A 21,657-nucleotide genomic window follows, 5' to 3' on the forward strand; every position below is an offset into this window, starting at 1 on the left:
GTTTGGTGATAAAGCATAAACAACGTGCCGCCGCTACGGAAAATACAAGAAGTCAAGCAAGCAAAGGCAATGTGGGGCTGAAAAACAAATTTTTGTGTTTTTCTCCAACATCTCGAGATATACTATTTGATAGCCGGCTTGGCTGTTGTATTTTGCCTCCTGAAAATCTTCGTCTGTTAACTTGGGTCATAAAAGTCCAATCGAAGCGAACATGCGCACATTCTACGCTGCATGCTCACTCACACTAATGCAAGTTAACAGTATGCAGTTCCACATGTGTTCTCTCAGAGGGACCGATGGAGTGAATTACGCCCCATAGCTGATGGTTACGGACAGCCACTCTTGTTCTGGCATATTTTACAACTAGTCAGCAAAATGACAATACACAACATGTGTTTATAGCTTCTGTTGCCTCTTATTAGTGCTGTAAGTGCTACTTGTTTTGAAGAACATATGACATATGAAAGAAAAAATGGTGAAGACCCTGACTACCCTATCACCCACAATGAAACCTTTCTAGTCAACTGCCATTGATTTTGTTGGTGTTGTACAATTTTGAAATAGACCAAGTTTTTTTATTTAAAAAAACATGAAATCTGAAACAAATAGGCAACTGACCGGCGGCAGTAAAACTGTACTTAACATTTTTATGTTTGTGATCAGTTAGGACAGCAGTACTCAGATAACAACACACATTTTATTTTATTTTATTTTATTTTATTTTATTTTATTTTATTTTGTATCACATGGCCTGGCCTGTTTTGCCATATAAGGTAATTACAGGTGTTTTTATTTCCAAAATAATCATTGATTTTAATAAAACACAATATATCCATTTGGACAGTGGTTGGCCGTCAGAGCCAGCAAGGCCTTCTCTGCTGGCCTAACATAATCAGACATCATTATCATAATTATAATAAAAGTCAATTTCATTAAAAAAGTATATATATATATATATATATATATATATATATATATATATATATATATATATATATATATATAAGTCTCGTTATATCGATATCGGATATATCGATAGTCCCGGTTATATCGATACTATTTCTATGCACGCACGGAGAAAATTACATGCAAACAGGGTCGGATATATCGATAGTCCCGGTTATATCGATATTTTTTCGGACTCCCTTGAATATCGATATAACGAGACTTTACTGTATATATATATATATATATATATATATATATATATAAAAAACATATATATATATATATATATATATATATATATATATATTATATATATATATATATATATATATATATATATATATATATATAATTATTTTACATACTGTTTTCTTGATGTTATATTATATCCATTTGGTTATGCTCCTTTCAATGTTGTAGTTTTAGGTCAGAGTTTTTAATCCAATCAGAATTCAGCTAGCTTGTGTCGCCAGGCTGTATGAAATTTGAACAACGCCTTCAGAATCAACAGTGAGGGCGTCTGTGCGCTGTACATGAACGGGCACATGTAGTTGATATATAGTTGCGATAGCCAATCAGATTACGAGTTGGCACAGTAAGGCCAGCTAGAGGGCCTCGCGTTGAACATGACATGTACGCGCCCTGTGATTGGATACTCACTTTACCTCAGCCCTCAGCGGAGGCAGCGCTATGCAAATCAACCAAGCTACAACAGATCAGACCCGGAAACTTTAGCAGAAAAGCCAAGTATATCTACTCGCTTTTTTAACCCACAATGGCTGAAGGAGAGGACAACTCGCTGTCGCATGTAGGCCTATTCTCAAGAACAAATGAAAAATATTTGTTTACTTTTATTTTCAACAAATAGTTCGTTTTGTGAACGTCTTGTTGTTTTTCTTATATTAAACTGACATTTTGTAATTTCGCGTAAAATCTTGTTAAAGATTGCATATTCTTGGTGGACTTCATAAAACTTTGTGGACAAATGATTTTAAATTTCCTTTTATTTTTAAGTGTTTGCAGTATCACGTATAGTGACAATTTCTAATTTCTCATGCAGATTTATTGATGTGTAATTGCTCCGGAAAATAGCCTGTGTTGTAGACGATTAAGGTGATGCCACGCCCAGTACTGCATGCGTGTGCTTTTGTAAATGATATTGCCAGTTGTTGTGTCATAAATTATGGTACTCGCGGCGCCGTCTTGAAGTCAAAAGAACAAAAAAAAAACTAAATAACAAATAACATGACAACACAAAGACACAGAGAGTCATTCATTCTTTAGCACTTGATGTACCCTCTTTGTGACATGAAGCAGTTCTAGATGAAAGAGGAGAGGATCAAAGTGTCCTTTTCAGCAGTGGATCAGGGACATCATGGTGGAATCTGTACATCTGCTACAAGCTAAATGTTGAAAGCAAACACGCAGCTGTAGCATCCATTGACAAAAAGAGATTGTCTCACATCTCCTGTCCCCCATAAATCAGCTTCAATTCCATCCCGCTACAGTTCCATATACGCATCGGCGCTCTGCGCTGACGCTTCTTCCTTCTTATCGCGGGCTCCTCAAGCCATGTATCCATCCAGCCGCAGACTGTCCAACAGCACCGACCTTCCACTGAACAAAGTGGGGCTGTGACGATGCTGCCCATTACAGGCGCAAAAAAGCACAATGGCCCCAGAGCTGTCCAGGGATGACAGTCGAATGGCACCGACATTCCCCCCATTCAAAAACAGTACTGGCATATTCATGCTGCCGAAAAGGCGCAACCGCTCAGCACAGTCTCCTCCTTGCTGAATGTCGTGGTCAAAAATGCTGATAAACAATCCGTATCCGTTCCACACAACGCACAACAACACAAAGTGACAAAAGAAAACACAAAAACAAGACAAAAACAACAACAAAAGCAAGGCTCATCAGAGCACTTGCTGACGGCTGCCTACTCGGGTGCCATCTTGGACTGGATGGATAAATACCTGAAATTCCAAAGATGTACGAATAGTTCACGTACGTCAACTTGCATTCCCAGCAAACAAAGACAAAATGCAGAAGTGCTGAAATTTATTTCCTGTTTATAGGATCTTAGATGCATTTTTTTTCCTTGGTTGTTCTTGACAATTTTACCAGCATTCACCTTGACTTATTCATGTCAATTATGTGTGCTTTGTCATAATCTTCTGTCCGTTCCTTTTCTTTCCAGCCAGGATTGTAGTCAGGTTTCTCGTGCACGGCATGTTGTCATACATGTTTTTTTCTTGGTTCACAAAGAGGTTGAGGTGGTACCTTTCCGACTGTGCCTCAGGACGTGCCTGCATTCTGTAAATTGAGTGGACTCGCTTTCTTTTCCAGGAAACATGCTTTAAGCTAAGAGATCCAATAAGAATATAACTATTATCATGTTAAACTTTCCTTGATTAGAACTTGCATTGAGAAGGCCGCTTCTCAGACTCATAAACTCAAACATAAATTGTACTCACAAGTAATGCAAGGCAAAAAAGTGCAGTAACAAAATAAATAATAATCAATCAAGGCTGTCCCAAGTCATTCCTCAAGGGCCCCTGACCTACCGATTTTCTGGCTCTCCGAGGTCCAACACACCTGATTCAAATAATTCGAATAATTCTAATGCTGCTTCAGAGCGGGCTAATGAGCTGATCGTTTGAATCAGGTGTGTTGCAGCCGTGAGAGCTGGAAAACAGGCAGTACAAGAAACCACCAAGCCCAGAACTGGACATGCCTGCAGTAAATGCACACCTGAGAAATGCAGTGTATGACTTGAAGCAAGCTGGCAAAGTTAGCAGGGCTAACATCATCTGGCCATAAATCAGAAGTGAGGCCTAGGCCCACTAATTCCTTCTTTCAGGTTATCAGAATCAGAAAACCTTTATTCGTCCCACAATCGGCAAATTTGCAGGACACAGCAGCAATTTGAAAGGGAATTGGGTGGGGGGATGAAAGGATAGAAAACAAGATATTCTAAGCATAGCAAAATAAAAATGTCTACTGTATACTGTAAATGTGCAAAACCGTTTCATAAAAAAAAACTGTACATAGTGAAAGTATCAAGAGCCATATACAGAGCCATACCAACTCGTCTTTGACAAGATAGCAGCGGCTGAAATCATCCATGGCGAGTTTAGTAGCTCATAAAAATCAAAAATGGTAAGTGCCCCCAATGTCAATGGTGAGATCAGATCACATTGTTTGAGTTCTCTCTGGCAAACAGTTTGCAATTTTAGTTTCTTGACTGGACAACCACCTTTTTTTACTTTCAATTGTTTTTTTGGCTATTTTTGTGAGCCACTTTTTTTTCTGTGATTTGCTTCTAAATGTCATTACTCATGTTTGTAAAAACATGCATTGCCTTTTGTATTAAACATGCGATATGAACACAACTGATTTGCTTTGCTGTTTCAGGGTAAGTGGGAAAAAAAGATTAATTCATATTCTGGATACATATGTAAGGATTTTGCTGCTTAATTCACATTCCACGAACACAATATTAATCAGAAGACCATGCTTGGACTTGTGGGAGGCGTACAACATATTACATACTGTAAAGGTCATTTTTGACTTCCCCTTTAACTCATTCACTGCCATTCACAAATTTATTCGGGAGTTGAAAATATGACTGAGAGCGCCATTCCCGAATTTGTTTGGGTTCTTTAAATTCATGCTTAGGTCCCAATAAAGCACTGGCCATGGCCTTTGGCAATGTTTTTTTTTTTCCACAAGGGGCAGCATTTCCCTTTTTCCATGTTAGTGCTTTGTTTCAGCTTCAGCTGTTGTTAAAGCGCTATATAAAGCAATATGTATGTATCGCATTGTATTTTTGACAGCTACCCTCATTTCAAGAGGAGGAGGAGATATAACTCCAGACCTATATAATTTAGGAATTAACTCTTTTTTACTGATGAAAGAAGATAGTGTAAGGTTTCTAACGCTGTACTGAATGTTTATGTGGTCCTAACTCAATATGTGTGGGTCCTTGAATTCAAGTGACAATGACAAAAACCCTGGCACTAGAGTGGAAACATTTTTGCACGTCTGGCAGTGAATTCGTTAAATATGTGTCAGGAGAATTAAGAAAATTGAGAAAATTTCCTGTGACATTTTTTTTTCTTTGCAGAAATCGGACCCGTAACAATCACGACAGATCCAAAGAAATTCCAATACGAGCTGAGAGAGCTCTATGTTCAGGTGGGTTGAGCTTGTAAATAAATGTGTTGCTCAGCATTTGAGAAGACGATGTTCCTTCTTTGGAGAGTTTTTCACATGTGGAGTAGCTTTCCACTCTTACAGTAGCGTTTCATTGTTACGGTAGCCAAAGGATCTACAGCTGCAGATTTTAATCAACAAATAATCCTCTCCATGTCATATCATTTTCCATGATACATATTGTAAATGAATACAATCTGTACTCTCGCTGACTAACGGTAAAAGTGAGTGAGGCAAGAATTCCTCAGAGTATCTTAAAGAAGCTATGTTGGCTATTGTCTGTGCATCTTTGGAATGAGTGTGTTCTAATCTGGTTTGTGAGTGTGGAATCAATCCGGTTTCCTTTCGCTTCCTGCTTGTTTGTCTCAAATGTCTTTTTGCCCTTGCCATTTTGCCAACAATGTTTCTATTTTTAGGAGTAAGTTACTTTGTTTTCATGTTTTAATGTATGTTGATTTTAATTTAAAACCAGATTCATTTCTTACAGACAGTGTATTGTAGGTGTTCAAATACCTGACATGTTTCGGCGTATACTTCCGCCTTCGTCAGAGTTAAATTAGATATCAAGTAGACAGGATGAACTTAATACAACTATGTTGATTTTAGAAACAGATGTTTAATAGGTTATGTGGGTATTCCAGTAGGGATTTGAATTTTGGGCCATCCGGGAGATGTCAAAGTCCAAAAGCAATCTGAGGGCTATTTTATGCCTGGAATAAATGGGAGGATGTTTGTCTCTGACCCCAGCAGGCAGCCAGACACAGATATTGACCAAAGAATAACGACCAAGAAGGACAATCACATGCTTTTCTAATCGACTTGCTTAGTTCTTTTTTTTTCTCTGTATCACTCAGTTACACTGACCGCACGCCACACCGGTTTTTCGGCCTACGAGAACATTGACCTGTTGTAATGTAATTAGTATTCCGCATCAGTAAAATATCTTGAGTCGTGTAGATGGATTTTCTGCAGGTTTATGGTTCATACTGTAAGTGGTCAATGGATCACTATGAACAGGACAAGAAATTCACAAATTTGAGGACCAAAGCGCCAGTTTGGCATTTACAGCTTGGTTAAATCAGGAATATAATCTCAAATCTATTAAAAATGTGCATATTTTCAGTTGAGTGATACAATGCCATTTGCACTGGATTTGGCCGGATAGGTTCTGGATTAAGACTCAACTCAGGCCTTCCTGTGAAGTCATGCTTGCACAGGTGTTCCATTTTTCCGAATGTGCAGGTAACATCCGACTTTCGACCATTTTGATTTACGACAATACGGTCGTAAGTCAAAACGGATGTTGTTGTGAGGCGCCTGTCTGATGTGACAGGCGCCTCACAACAACATACGTGACACTCTGACGAAGGCGGAAGTATACGCCGAAACAAGTAAGGTAATTGAACACCTAAAAAAGCCACGGTCTGTAAGAAAATAATCTGTTATAAATTATGTAATGTACTATTTATATCATTTTCATTTTCATTGCCAGGGTGGCGGTGACTGTCCAGAAATGAGCATCGGTGCTATAAAAATTGCTCTGGAGATATCACTTCCAGGATCCTTCATTTACGTCTTTACAGATGCCCGGTCCAAAGATTACAAGCTGACCTATGATGTCCTTCAACTCATTCAACAGAAACAGTCCCAGGTCTTGCTGACATTCTTGGCAATAGAATATGTGATGAGTTGAACTGATACTGACCCTATTCTGACGTGTGACTGTAGGTCGTGTTTGTATTGACGGGGGATTGTGATGATAGGACTCACGTTGGCTACAAGGCATATGAGGAAATCGCCTCCACCAGTTCTGGGCAGGTCTTCCATCTGGACAAGAAACAGGTCAATGAGGTAAGATTGTTCCTAAGAAGAAATGCAGGAATGCATTCTGTACTCCTCTGAACTTTGAAGTACAACTTTCAAATTGTCTTAATCATGAGTAAAATACAGTAAAGTCTCGTTATATCGATATTCAAGGGAGTCCGAAAAAATATCGATATAACCGGGACTATCGATATATCCGACCCTGTTTGCACGTAATTTTCTCCGCATGTGCATAGAAATAGTATCGATATAACCGGGACTATCGATATATCCGATATCGATATAACGAGACTTTACTGTATTTTGATTCACAAAGATATACCTTGGCCACAGTCATAAGGCCATTCAGTCATGGTGAAGCTGCAGAATTTAGAAAGTGTCAGAACATTTAAAAAGTATCTTTATGTCTGGACTATGACCAGAATTGGACATGAGTTAGGAATGGCTCTAATTCAACCAATGTGTGTTGTTTATTTTCGAACCATTTCCTGAAGCAATCAGTTGAAAATTGAGCGCACTAGTTTGCTGCAAATTAGGCATCGCTGTTGATTTAGATTAGACATAGTATTGTATGTGATTGAAACAAGGTGGCCAAACAGGCACAATTTTCAATGGAGCAGAATAATCGCCATTTCGAAATTTACACTCTACAAGTAATGGGGAAATGATTTATGTCACAGGTTTTGAAATGGGTGGAGGAGGCTGTGCAGTCCTCAAAGGTCCACCTGTTGTCCACTGATCACTTCAATGGGGTCAGAAACACCTGGCAGATCCCCTTTGACCCCAGTCTCAAGGAAGTCACTGTTTCCCTCAGTGGCCCCACGCCAGACATCCAGATTATAAACCCCGAGGGTAGGATAACTGTCACTCACCTTTGGATGTCTGTAATATTACAAGGAAAGGAGATCCAATTTTTACTTAGCATGACAGATAGAGATAATGTGATTAAAATAATCCCACCGGATTGCATGTGCAATATTTAACCATGCATGTGTAGAGTTTGAAAATGAATTCACTGTATGTTGGCTGCATCTCTGGAAGGGGAGGATTTATCACCCCATGTTCATGTTTTGCCTTCAGGGAGGATTGTGGGGAAGAATGATGGTCTGACTGAGTTGTTGCATATTCCCAACTCTGCCAAAGTTGTCAACATCAAGGACCCACAGTCCGGGTTGTGGTCTATCAAGGTAGTAGAGGATCCGATCTTTACATTTAAAAGTCACTAAAATTAAAACCTTCTGACAACAAATCACAGTGCTAATCTATCGTTTTAACAAGACTTGCAGCAAACAGTTTGGAAGGGTAGCCTACAAATGAGATCACAAATCATATTTGAGAGACCGCTGTGCCTTGGTTCTTAAGTTGAATGACTGTGATCACATTCCATTATAAGCAATTTGACATGCATGATCTCTGCAAGTAGTCCGGGTGGAACGAGAAACGCGCACACACACACGCGCGCACACGCACACACACACACACACACACACACACACACACGCACGCGCGCACACGCACACGCACACGCACTTTATTGTGGTGTTGAAAGAACACTTTTAGACCGAAAAAGACTGTAATACATGATATGCGCATCGTATGTTGTTGTGTGCAAAGCCGAATACTTAACTCCTCTCGGATTCACTTTCTTTTGTAATGGTCATTGTGAGAAGACGCATTTGTTGTGATTGACTTAAATCAGATTTTTTTTTTTTTATCTGCGTAGTATATCAGCCACTAATAATAGGCTAATAAAATACTTTCTGTAAATACAAGTAAATACAAAAATAAATACAAGCAAAGTGACAAGACAGCGAGAAACACCTGGACTAGACACAAAGGGTTGAGGTAGTGTAGTGGTTAAACACAAGGAACACTGTTGACGAGAAGAAGTGGTGTTTAAAAGGGCACACGGGGGAATAAAACCAAAGGTAACCTAAACAAAAACGTAACACCTATACGTTGACAGTAATGACTCGGTCTACATGTGGGCCAGACATCTAAGAAAACTGTATGAGGCAAGTATTTGTGTGTGTCTAATGGGTGCGTCATTTTCACGATCGGGTATTAGATGTTTGAATGTCGCACAGGCAAACCTAAACATTTTGGCCTGTCTACACTTGCAATCACACAAAAGGCTGTTATCATGTAAAATAAATGGCCTCTCGTTTCTGTCTGTCTTTTAAGAGGTCACATCAGCAACCTTTAAGATACTTACCAGCAAAGTAAAATCCTGGCAGCATTTGCAGACTGATTCCTGTATTGCCATAACAGCAGATAACTCTTGCATCCATCCATTTTCTAATCTGCTCATCCTCAAGAGTGTTGTGGACATGATGGAGCCTATGTTGCTGTTGGTACCCTGAACTGGTTACCAGTCAACCGTAGGGTACACGAAAACAAACAAACATTCGAACTCAGAATAACACCCATGAACAATTCTGAGTGTACAGTATGTTTCTCTTTGAAGTGTCTGAGGAAAAATCCATATATATATATATATATATATATATATATATATATATATATATATATATATATATATATATATATATATATATATATATATATATATATATATATATCGAAAGTCAAATTTGCATACAGACACAGAGAACGTGAAAAGGAAAGGAACATGGTTGAATAATGTAGACGATTTAACAACACATCTGTACCGGAGACGCATCAAAATCAAGGCTCTTTGATTTCAAGTGTTAATAATAAGGCACCCATGTGGGGTCGATGGCTGGAACTTTCATTGGTGATAAATGGAAGTACAAATATATCCCTGTCAATGTTAACAAATTACTGCCTCTATTTCTCCCGACAACATTTTTTTGTTTCCTAACTGACATCAGAAAACGTTTTATAGCATCTAAAATACCCAAAACACACAGGCTGATATTTTTAGTCAAATGAAAAACACCAAAAACTACTTCAAAATGAACCCGGAAATGGCCAGTTTTAGAAGGTGCCGGCCCCTTGTTTGTGACGTCACGCCAGGACGTCTTGCCTTGCTCTAGAATCAAAACAATGGCTTCAGATTCGGAGAAGATGCTTTCTTGTTACTCATCCAGTTATGAATATGATTCAAATAGTTTAGAAAAGGAAAGCATAAATGTTTGCAATCGATTAAGGAAGTTCTTCCGTATCATTTTGAGGCGTCTGGACTCCAATGTAGCTCCCCGATAATGCACTAGATGGCGCCCAAGCTCCGTTGGAAATGGGCTGATTTGTCTGTTTCGAATTTGTGTCAACTAGTATCAAATAGTAGTCTTGGTGCAACACACAATTCACCATTGCGTTATTTATGTGTTTTCCTTCTAATTTCGCCGTCAACCAAGACCAAGCAAAGTACCCAAAATGCATTGTGTGTCGCTTTCTCGGTCAGGGGCGTTCCTGACATTACGTCACCGCAAAATGCATTGAGGTGATGAAAGGACTGCGACAATATGTCCTTTCTCGGTCAGGGGTGTTCCTGCCGTGACGTGACGTCAGGACTCGTCACCAACTCGAAAACAAGACTTCCTGAATATTCAGCGTGAGTCTTAAAACGTAAAATATAGCTATATGCCATGGAATCATTGTAAAATACGCTCAGTATAAGTCATTTGAAGTGATTTTACAAATTATGGGCACAACTTGTCCGGAGGCGTTGTTTGTCCTTTAAGTAAAACCGCTTCAAAACCACTGGTGCCACACTTATCTTAAATACCGGTACCTCATGAGATTTTACTGTAAAAACATTACACCATTTCATGATGCAATCGTTTGTTTACAAAAAAAGTCGATTACCATATGTCAAGTGATCTCTTTAAATTGCAGACTTCTAGTGAAGGAAGACACTCAGTTCGCATCTCAGGTCTCAGCAGCATAGACTTCCGAGCAGGGTTCTCCCGAAAACCCACAATGGATTTCAAAAAAACGATCAGTCGTCCAGTTCAAGGTTAGTGAGTTGATATATTGTTTCCAATTAAGAAATGTCCACATAGATTTGTTTGTCTTTCATTCATTATTTTTCGTGCCATTATTTAACAGTTTTTGACCCTTCCAGTTGAATTATAAATGTTATTAACTTTCCAGGTGTTCCCACCCACATCCTGTTGAACACAACTGGACTTTCTCCACCTGCTCGAGCTGATCGGCTTGAGCTCTTGGCAATAACAGGCAGAGTCATTAAAACTCTGCCAATCCGTTACTATCCTGAACGACAACCGTACAGTCTTTGGAACATCACTGATTTTATTCCACCAAATGAAGCCTTCTTTCTGCGGGTGACGGGACTTGAGCGGGATGGTTTTGTTTTCCAGAGAGTCTCTAGCGTGTCCTTCTCCAGTATTATACCAGGTCAGTGATGCAGTCAGCATTGACCGTATATTGGGGAGATGCACAATGAATGATTAACATTGCTTCTCATGTATCTCTTATTAGATGCTCCTAAAGTCTTGATGCCAGCAATTACCCATGGCTATTATCTCCAGAAAGGGGCTGTTAGATGTCAAGTGGAAAGCCTGATTCCCTTCACACTACGATTCAGCAATGGTGGAAGGCGACTAGGGATGGATCAATTGTTTGGGTTGGCACGGATACCGTTATTGTTACTGAAAGAAAAAAAATATTTCCCGCTATACAATTATCATGTAGCTAACTGAAAACATACTTCAATACAATGTACTGTACCCATGACATGCTAAAGCTCTGCATTTTTTTTCATTCCAGGGAGTCTGACACAGCATCATGGGAAATAGAAGTGGTAACTTCAAAGGATGAAGGCTACTACGAGTGCATTGCTATTAACAGTGCTGGGACAGGACGAGCTCGCACCTTCCTGGATGTTTCAGGTCAGCAAAAATTTGAGCACAATTCACTTTGTCTTCCATGTGGATATTTTCTTGGTTATTTATTGCTAGATAACAATTTTCAGAAACCGCAAACACCCATTCAATTCATTCATTCATTCATTCATTCATTCATTCATTCATTCATAATATTCTGCTTGTCCGAGTTTGGGTTGTGGGGGCTGCAGCTTAAGAAGGTGGCCCAGATTTCCCTCTCACTCGCACCTTTGCCGAGCTCTTCCTGGAGTGGCATGATGTGTTCCCAAATCAGATGGGAGAAATAGTCTCTCTAGTTGGATATGCTAGAATTTAGCATGTCCAGAGTCATCTCCAGGGTTTCCTCCCAGAGCACCTCACCATTAAGGCGTCCGGGTAGCATCATGACATGATAATATTCTGATGTTCTCTTTATGCAGAGCCACCTCCCGCTGTCACAGTTGAAGGCAACGTAACAGTTTCGCCTGGATCCCGAGCTGTCCTCACCTGCCATGTTACCAGCACTGTCAGGTTCAACCTAACTTGGTGGAGAATGGGTCTTGATGCCCGCCTGGATCCTCTGGTTCGCGTCTTAACTAATCTTTCACTTCAAGTATCTTCTGTGACACCGGATCACTCAGGCTGGTATGAGTGTATTGCTGTAAATGAAGGAGGGATGACAGCAGAGCGAGTCAACCTTGTTGTACAAGGTAAGGAGTGTTTTTCGATACATGTGTCCATTTTCTCCTTCCATTCATCTCAGATATGCTGTTTTTTGATGGCATAGTGCTTGTGCTTTTTGTTATTGTTTTATTTTTGTGCTGCATTGCCGTATTTATTTGTCAGCACCTCCTTGTCATCCAATTCCCCATGGTGTCGCCTCATTATTGCACAGGTTCAAATAGGAAGGAAAATTGAGAGGTGTCTGGTATTGGTATCATTCATCCAGAAGAATTATGACAATATAGAGTTCAGGACGATCAAGTACATCCACCAAATTCATCAAAAATGTCACGTCACTTGAGGCTTGAGGGCAGGGCTCGAGTGACAAAGGAAAGCGGGGAGGTAGGATCCAAAATACACGGCGAGACAGATACTCAGGAACAAAAGTCTTTACTGAGACACGCATGCACAGATAACAGCAGGATGAGGTAAGTGACTGTGATAGATGAAGGCAGACCTGACGGCAAGGCAGTAGCAAGGGTGGCTTTCAGAATACTCCGACGAAGACGGTGGTGTGCGATCGGCAAATATAGTCAGAAGGCACAATCAAAGGAATTTCAAACAGCTGTGGGAACCCAGGTGAGTGATGATGGGAGGGGCCGTCTCCAGGGAGCAGCGGAGGAGGTGACAGGAGGGGCGGGGCGCGCCCAGGACGGCGACGAGATGTGACAAAAAAGTGTTTATCAATGTTGTTTTGTGCATAGGGAAACTGAGGAGTGCCTGCACACAAAATTGGTATTCCAAACACATTCAAAGTCATGGGTTGTCAATCATGTTATCTGATTGAATGATGTATTCTTGTCTACTTTTGCAAACTCCTCCCACAATGGAAGTATACAGTTTAGGAAGTGTCCAATGTCTTGGTGTGAGTCGGAATTCAGTTTCAAACAGAACTAAGCAATTTAACACAATCCCTGACAATGGAAGCAACACAAGGAATTGATATTTGGCTGTGCAATTTGTATTGTCTGACATGACAACACTTTCCACCCCACCCTCTTAAAGGACAACCGACGTCACTTTTTTGTTTCTTAACTGACATCAGAAAAACGTTTTGGAGCATCTAAAATACCCAAAACGTGCAGTATGATATTTTTAGTCAAATGTAAAACACAAATAAAAATGACCTAGTGTCCAAAATCTGCAACAACAAAAAATGAACCCGGAAGTGGCCAGTTTTAGAAGGTCCCGCCCCCAGTTCGTGACATCACGCCAAGACGTCTTGCCTTGCTCGAGAATCAAAACAATGGCTTCAGATTCGGAGAATATGCTTTCTTGTTACTCGTCCAATTATGAATATGATTCAAATCATTCTGAAGAGGAAAGCATACATGTTTGCAATCGATTAAAGAATTTATTCCATGCCATTTTGAGTTATCTTCTGTAAGGAATTAATCAGCCCGTTTCCACAGGCTGATTAATTCCTTACATGGAGCTTTGTCGCCCTCTTCTGCCTCTTTTTTGGTGCTACACGAAGTTATCAGACCAGTCAAGTACAGCCAAATGCATTGACGTGATGGAAGGACTGCTACAATGTGTCCTTCAGTGACGTCACGTACTGACTCGTCACCAACTCAAAAACAAGACTTTCGGGAATATTCAGCGCGAGTTTTAAAACGTAAAATATAGCTATATGCGGTGGAATCTTTGTAAAATACGCTCAGTAAAAGTCATTTGAAGCCATTTTACAAATTATGGACACAACTTGTCCGGAGACGTCGGTTGTCCTTTAATATGTGATACTATGTGGTGTCAATCTGCCCTACTTCCTTCTTTGACTAATTCCCTCAAATGCTTCATTGAGCGTGTGAAAGCATTTACCGGTATGTCTTCTGATGCTAATCCAAATTAATGATTGGATATTTAATTATTTAATATTGGATCGTTTTTCACATTTCAATAATCAGGAACAAGTTGTAACAGTCATAAAAGCCAGAGCCCATTACAGAGAGTCAGGAGGCCAAGAAAGAATAACAGAGAAAAACTAGTATTGGCACACTCTACTGTATTTACTTTGTTAGACAACCACAAGTTGCAAGAGAATCCAATTCATAGCTCATCTGGTGCGACCAAAATTCCCCTTTTGTCAGTTTGAGAGACATTTTGGTCCCTAATCTTTATTACTTTATTCAACTGTGCCTTTTTCTGCAATTTATCCTAGTTGAAACCCTTCTATCACACATCACACCTGACATTTTTTTCCAGTCGTTCCAGCCTGCCTGGACACGCGTCTTCACCTCTTTTCCCCACTCTCCATTACTCTGGACAGTTGATCCCAAGCACTTAAAATCCTCCACCTTCTTTATCTCTTCTCCCTGTAGCATCACTCTTGTACTTGGGTCCCTCTCATTCACACACATATTCCATCTTGCTGCTACTGATCTTCATTCCTCTCCTTTCCAGGGCAAACCTCCACCCCTCTAGTTTCTTCCCCAGCTGTTCCCTGCTCTTGCTACAGATCACAATGTCATCTGCAAACATCATCGTCCAAGCAGATTCTTGTCTAACATCGTTCGTCAGCCTGTCCATCATCATATAAGAATGGGCTCAGAGCTGACCCCTGGTGGATCCCACCTCCACCTTGAAGGATATTTTTTCTTCAATCATAAAACACAGCTGATCAATTCGCCTTCATTCTTCTACACAACCCTTATTTTGACTTTTCTTTAGAGCAGGCCTATACAACCGCGTTCCTCGAGCCCGCCTATCGAACATGATTTAGATGTCTCCCACCCCCATCATACCTGATTCAAATGATCAGGATTGTTAAGTCATCATTGAATAAGGTGTGTTAGATAAGGGACACATCTGAAGCATGCTGTCTCGGCGCCCTCAAGGATTTCAATTGGAAACGCTTGCTTGAAGGTTGGCTGGGATGCAATCCAGAAACTTCCACGACCTTCAACAGTATGAGTAGTAAAAAAAATGGATGACCAATGTTTTTTCCATTGCTAACCAGTATTTGGAAGTTAATCACATAAGAGAAAATATAAAGGCTCCTTCTATGCATCACATGTACCAAAAACAACAGCCATCATAGTTTATGTGCTGTAAGTGCAATGGAGGATTTTTTAGGAGCATGATAAGGAATCTCATGATAATATTGACAGAAGAAAGGCAGGTAGTGGGTGTGAGCATGACTTATGAGTGGAAGCTCGATAAGAAAACATATTTTAAACATACAATTCTGTCAAATTTGTTAAAAAAACAAAACATTTACTTAATCTACTTGGAAACAAGCAAGAGGATAGTCTTGTTTGACATTCTGGTGCATAAAATAGAACTTCATGCTGTGCTATGTCAAACTATACAACAGGGAAAAAATCACATTCTCATATCTTTGATGCCGATTGAAATTATGATTTATGCTGGAAGCTACAAGCGGAGTTTGATGACTCTGGAAGTGTTGAGGAACACATCATGAATCCTCTATGAAGATTCCACAGTTTACCAGGACTGGCAACCACAATTGTGTAAGGGTATTAGTTGGAGCAACTCTTGTATTGATTAAATTTATGAATGTATGAACTACAGTTCATGCCATAGAACAAACACTGTGCTGACTTTCGACTAGTAAGCTAGATGTTAGAAATCTGGAATGCCATTTTCCCTTTAGAGGTGCCTCGTGTCTCCGTGAAGCCTCTGAACCAGACGTTTACAAGAGGAGAAGAAATCAAGATTAAATGCTTAGCCAGTGGCTACCCACCACCCTTCCTGGCTTGGACTCACAATGGCATGTTTATTATGGCATCAAGCAGGTAAATTCACAATTATTTTGAAAGTTTTTCACATTTTATTGGCTCTTAATTCAGATGGAAAATCTAATTTTTTTAAGACACAGAATGGCACCGGATGGCACGCTATCAGTAAGAAACATTGAGAAGATGGATGAAGGTGTTTATGGCTGCCTGGCCAGCAACCAAGCAGGAACTGACTCTATGGTTTCCATCCTTAATTACATTGGTGAATAATACCCACTGGCATGTTTTGAATGCCAACAGACAAGCAATATTTACTTGAACAATAAAAACATAAACTACACATACGTACAATACTCTCTCATTTTTGTCTCCATAGAATCTCCTGTGGTAACAGTGGCTGTTGATGAGATTCTCACTGGTATTGGAGAAACCACTGTGATGGCCTGTTCTGCATCAGGAATCCCCCACCCCGAGTTCTCATGGTACAAAGGTACATACCAGTAGCATTTTAAAGTAAATATTATTTGCATAGTATTATTCTATTCTCCAAATTCTAAGGCGCACGCCTAAAAGTATTACATTTTCTCAAAAGCCAACAGTGCGCCCTATAATCAGATGCAGATGACATTGTGATCTGTAGCGAGAACAGGGAACAAATGCCAGAGAAAAGTAGAACTCCACCAGGGGTCAGCTCTCAGCCCCTTCTTATTCGCTATGGTGATGGACAGGCTGACAGATGATGTTCGACAATAATCTCCTTGGACGATGATGTTTGCAGATGACATTGTAATCGATAGCGAGAGCAGGGAACAGGTGGGGGAGAAACTCGAGATGTGGAGGTATGCCCTGGTAAGGAGAGGAATGAAGATGAGCCGCAGCAAGACGGAATATATGTGTGTGAATGAGAGGGACCCAAGTACAAGTGATGATACAGGAAGAAGCGATAAAGAAGATGGAGGAAGTTAGCTCGTGTGAGAGATGAGGATGCACAGAACAGGGTTAGATGGAGGACATTGATTCGCTGTGGCGACCCCTGAAGGGAAAAGAAGATTTTCATGTAGATATCACGTGAATGCTTAAATATTTAGGCCAGAAAGTTAAATTGCGTACTGTGTAAGTTCAAGCGATGTCTTCTGCTTTTCAGGTGATGTCCAGCTGGAAAAAACAGCTTCATTGGACATTGATGCACTGGCAGGTACAATGACCATCAAGAATACCCAGGAAATTGATGCTGGATACTACACTTGTGTGGCTTCCAACGCTGCTGGCACTTCAACAGGAAGGGTTGCTCTTGATGTTGGGGGTATGTATGGATTTTTTCTTTTTTAATGAGTTTTTTTAATGAAGTATGTATATTGGATTGGATTGGATATGCCTTTATTAGTCTCACAGTGGAGAAATTTACATTTCACAGCAGCAAAGTGATGAAAGGAATGAAAGTAGAAAAACAAAATACATGAGCTGCTGGAAAGGCAGCCACTCTCGCGGCGCCGTCTTGAAGTCAAAATAACAAAAAAAAAACCTAAATAACAAATAATATGACAGCATAGAGACAATATGACAAAACAAAGACACAGAGAGACATTCATTCTTCAGGACTTGCTGTACCCTCTTTCTGATGACATGAAGCAGTTCTAGATGAAAGAGAAGAGGATCAAAGCGTCTTTCCACCAGTGGATCAGGGACATCATGGTGGAATGTGCACGTCGACTACAAGCCAAATGTTGAAAACAAACACACAGCTGTAGCATCCATTGATGAAAAGAGATTGTCTCACATCTCCTGTTCCACATAAATCTGCTTCAATTCCAAGCCGCAACAGTTCCACATACGCATCGGCACTCTGCGCTGACGCTCCTTTCTTATCGCGGGTTCCTCAAGCCATGCATCCATCCAGCCGCAGACTGCCAACAGCACTAACCTTCCACTGAACAAAGCGGGGCTGTGAAGATGCTGCCCATTACAGGCGCAAAAAAAGCACAATGGCCCCTTTGGTGTCCAGCGATGGCAGTCGAATGGCTCCGACATTCCTCCCATTCAAAAACAGTACTGGCATATTCATGCTGCCGAAAAGGCGCAACCGCTCAGCACAGTCTCCTCCTTGATGAATGTCGTGGTCAAAAATGCTGAAAAACAATCTGTATCCGTTCCACATGATGCACAACAACACAAAGTGACAAAAGAAAACACAAAACAAGACAAAAACAACCAAAAAAAAGCAAGGCTCATGAGAGCACTTGCGGAGGCTGCCTACTCGGGCGCCATCTTGGACTTATAAATACCGATCTAAAATGCTATGCAATAGAAGTTGACACACGATGGGTGTTGCACGGGATGGGAGTCAACTTTACCTTTTATCATGGATTCGGATCATACAAAATAACATTTTCATGGGAGGAGACGTGAGTGACATTATCAAAAATGAAAACAAAAAACATGGAGTGATGTGCAATTTAGATGTAGTTCACCTTTAAATTGGGAGTTGGAAGCGAATGGGACTCATTTCAAGCAGGAGCAAGATAGGAGTAGGAGTTGCCTTCTCAGGGAATGGATGTAACAATGTGCATCTGTGTGTGTGTGTGTGTGTGTGTGTGTGTGTGTGTGTGTGTGTGTGTGTGTGTGTGTGTGTGTGTGTGTGTGTGTGTGTGTGTTTGCGTGTGCATACGTGTGTGTGTGTGTGTGTGTGTGCGTGTGCGTGTTTGTGCGTGTGAGTGCGACCAGGTAGTCAAGTGGTTTGCACGTCGGCTTCACAGTGCAGAGATCATGCGTTCAATCCCACCCAGTGTGGCGTTTGAATGTTCCCCCCGGCCCTGTGTGGGTTTTCTACTGGTCCTCTTGTTTCCTCCCACATTCCAAAAACATGCATGGCAGGCTGATTGAACACTCAAAAGGTGTCCGTAGGTGTGGGTGTGTGTGCGTGGATAGTTCGTTTCTGTGTGGCCTGCGACTTACTGACAAACAGTTCAGGGTGTCCTCAGCCTACTGCCTAAAGACCGCTGGAATAGGCTCCAGCACCCCCACAAGGGTCGCCCCCTGTGTGGAAGAACAAACTTTCTTAGGCAGTTGGATTTGCAAAAAGGTACAAGCACTTCTGTCACTGTGCAACTCTGACAAGTTTGTGCACAATCCTTACTTCAAGGGCAGTTTGGTTGCCCTCAGCAGCACATATTACACACAGATGAAATATAACGACCCTTGCCCACTTCACTTTCAATGCAGATGCACCAACGTTTACCCAAGAACCATTAAATGTGGCGGGAGACATTGGTACGAATGTGACACTGCCATGCCACGCTCAAGGCTATCCAAATCCACAAGTCACCTGGAGGAGATCGGACGGGTTGCCCCTTTTCAATAAGCACCATGGACGTAGCGTGATGACTCAAGACAAACGAGGTCTTCATATCACCAGTGAGTTTTACCTTCACAGGCTGTATGTGAAGTACATTATTTAGGTTTAAACATGTCTCCCTTATGTCAGACTTGTGGGTTGAAGATGAAACAGAATATATCTGTGAGGCTTCCAACCATTTTGGGAAGATCCAAACCCACGCAAGCATAACTGTGACAGGACTGGGTAAGGAGATTTGATATTAAATATGTTGACACAGTAGCTTTATTTTATTGTATTTAATTGTTGCTCTGTATCAAGTTCACAGATCTTTTTGTGCAGTACAATTCCCAAAGCCAAAAATGAACACTGTAAAACACAGGTGTCAAAGTCAAGGCCCGGGGGCCAAATCCGGCCCGCCACATCATTTTTTTGGGCCCGCGAAAGCAAATCAAACTTCCATGATGCTTACTAAAATCCTAACCAAAATTTCATATTTTTGGACATAAACCACAATCAGTCATTATTCTTGACTTCAGATTTGAAAACTAGTTATTCATTCATTTGTTGTGCGCTCTATATGTAATATGGGGAGGGGATTAAACATTCTAATGGCTTGCCCAAATTCATAATGGCCCTTGAGAGGAAACCATAACTACAATGTGGCCCGCGGCAAAAAATGACTTTGACACCCTTGCCGTAAAACAAATGGCGGAATTGGTCTCAATGCGCCGTTTTGACCATTGACGCATGCGACTTTGCTAGTTAGTGTGTGTGTGTGTGTGTGTGTGTGTGTGTGTGTGTGTGTGTGTGTGTGTGTGTGTATATATATATATATATATATACAGTAAAGTCTCGTTATATCGATATTCAAGGGAGTCCGAAAAAATATCGATATAACCGGGACTATCGATATATCCGATCCTGCGCCGAACTGCATTAAACAAAAGCCGCCAAAAGAGGGCAGCCAAGCGCCATATAAGAAACGGAGCTGGCCATTAGCTCCCTTTTTTTTTTGGGTCAGAGATGTTCCCCCAATGTTGCCTCAAAATGGCACATATAATTCTTTAATGATTGTAGACATGTATGCTTTAATCTTCAGAACTACAGTGTATTTGAAATATATTCATAACTGGATGTGTAACAAGAAAGCATATTATCCGAATCTGAAGCCATTGTTTGGATTCACAAGCAATGCAAGACGTCTTGGCATGAAGTCATTTTTATTTGCATTTGAATAAAAAGTGACATCGGCTGTCCTTTAATACACTGTATGGAATGTTAATAATTTTCAAAATCATCGCGCTTCAGCAGACAAAACAAGAAACATTGTTCGATGAGAAGGTTTCTTCAGCCGTCATCTGTACAAAAGTGAAGGTTTCGGACGTAACATTGTTGAAACATTGTTGCAAAAAACGATTGCATTCATATACAGTACAGTGGGCATGTACATAACACAACAGGGAAACTGCAACGCTTACATCTTACTGTATTATGTATATAATTTAAAAAAGTCATCAATCTTCTTCTGCTTCCCATTTTTACCTTTTAACACAAACACTTCAATCTCGTCTGCTACACACGAGCTAGCGTCTGAAAATGAAAATGGCTCTGCTACACGGGTGCTGGGCACGTAACCAAGTCACCCGACCAAGTCGACCAATGGCGCGACTGATGGCGTGTCACGTAACCAAGACACGTGACCAAGTTGACCAATGGCGCGACCGATGGCGTGTCACGTGACAAAGTCACACGGCCAAGTCGACCAATAGCGCGACCGATGGCGGCTCATGTGACCAAGTCGACCAATGGCGCGACCGATGGCGGCTCACGTAACAAGACACGTGACCAAGTTGACCAATGGCGCGACGGATATATCGATATAAACAAAAATGGCCGGCGGGGGATGAAAAGGAGCACCATAATAACCGGATTATCATAATAACCGGGTATCGTACTAAACGGTACTAATTATACATAAAAAGACTAGAAATGTGCAAGGGAAATGAAAATAGTATCGTAATAAGCGGTACTATCGATATAACCGATATCGATATAACGAGACTTTACTGTATATATATACATATGCAGATTTCCTCAT

At 40.7% G+C, this 21,657-nt stretch overlaps 1 protein-coding gene across 1 annotated transcript in view; it reads left to right on the forward strand.

Moving 5' to 3' along the window:
• The window catches only part of hmcn1 (hemicentin 1), a 106,501-nt gene that overhangs the window by 8,758 nt on the left and 76,086 nt on the right, over nt 1-21,657 (forward strand). Inside the window, exons 2-17 of the mRNA XM_089001763.1 lie at nt 5,078-5,148; nt 6,659-6,817; nt 6,895-7,017; nt 7,671-7,842; nt 8,071-8,177; nt 10,813-10,933; nt 11,071-11,334; nt 11,419-11,563; nt 11,707-11,828; nt 12,242-12,511; nt 16,141-16,282; nt 16,360-16,487; nt 16,602-16,715; nt 17,370-17,528; nt 19,445-19,636; nt 19,707-19,802. Of these exons, the coding sequence (XP_088857889.1) occupies nt 5,078-5,148; nt 6,659-6,817; nt 6,895-7,017; nt 7,671-7,842; nt 8,071-8,177; nt 10,813-10,933; nt 11,071-11,334; nt 11,419-11,563; nt 11,707-11,828; nt 12,242-12,511; nt 16,141-16,282; nt 16,360-16,487; nt 16,602-16,715; nt 17,370-17,528; nt 19,445-19,636; nt 19,707-19,802 (2,385 nt within the window). The remainder of the gene's footprint in view (nt 1-5,077; nt 5,149-6,658; nt 6,818-6,894; nt 7,018-7,670; nt 7,843-8,070; nt 8,178-10,812; nt 10,934-11,070; nt 11,335-11,418; nt 11,564-11,706; nt 11,829-12,241; nt 12,512-16,140; nt 16,283-16,359; nt 16,488-16,601; nt 16,716-17,369; nt 17,529-19,444; nt 19,637-19,706; nt 19,803-21,657) is intronic.

Source organism: Hippocampus bargibanti, linkage group LG07 (assembly GCF_051943395.1).
Source record: "Hippocampus bargibanti isolate YZ-2025 linkage group LG07, ASM5194339v1, whole genome shotgun sequence".
NCBI classification, from domain to species: domain Eukaryota; kingdom Metazoa; phylum Chordata; class Actinopteri; order Syngnathiformes; family Syngnathidae; genus Hippocampus; species Hippocampus bargibanti.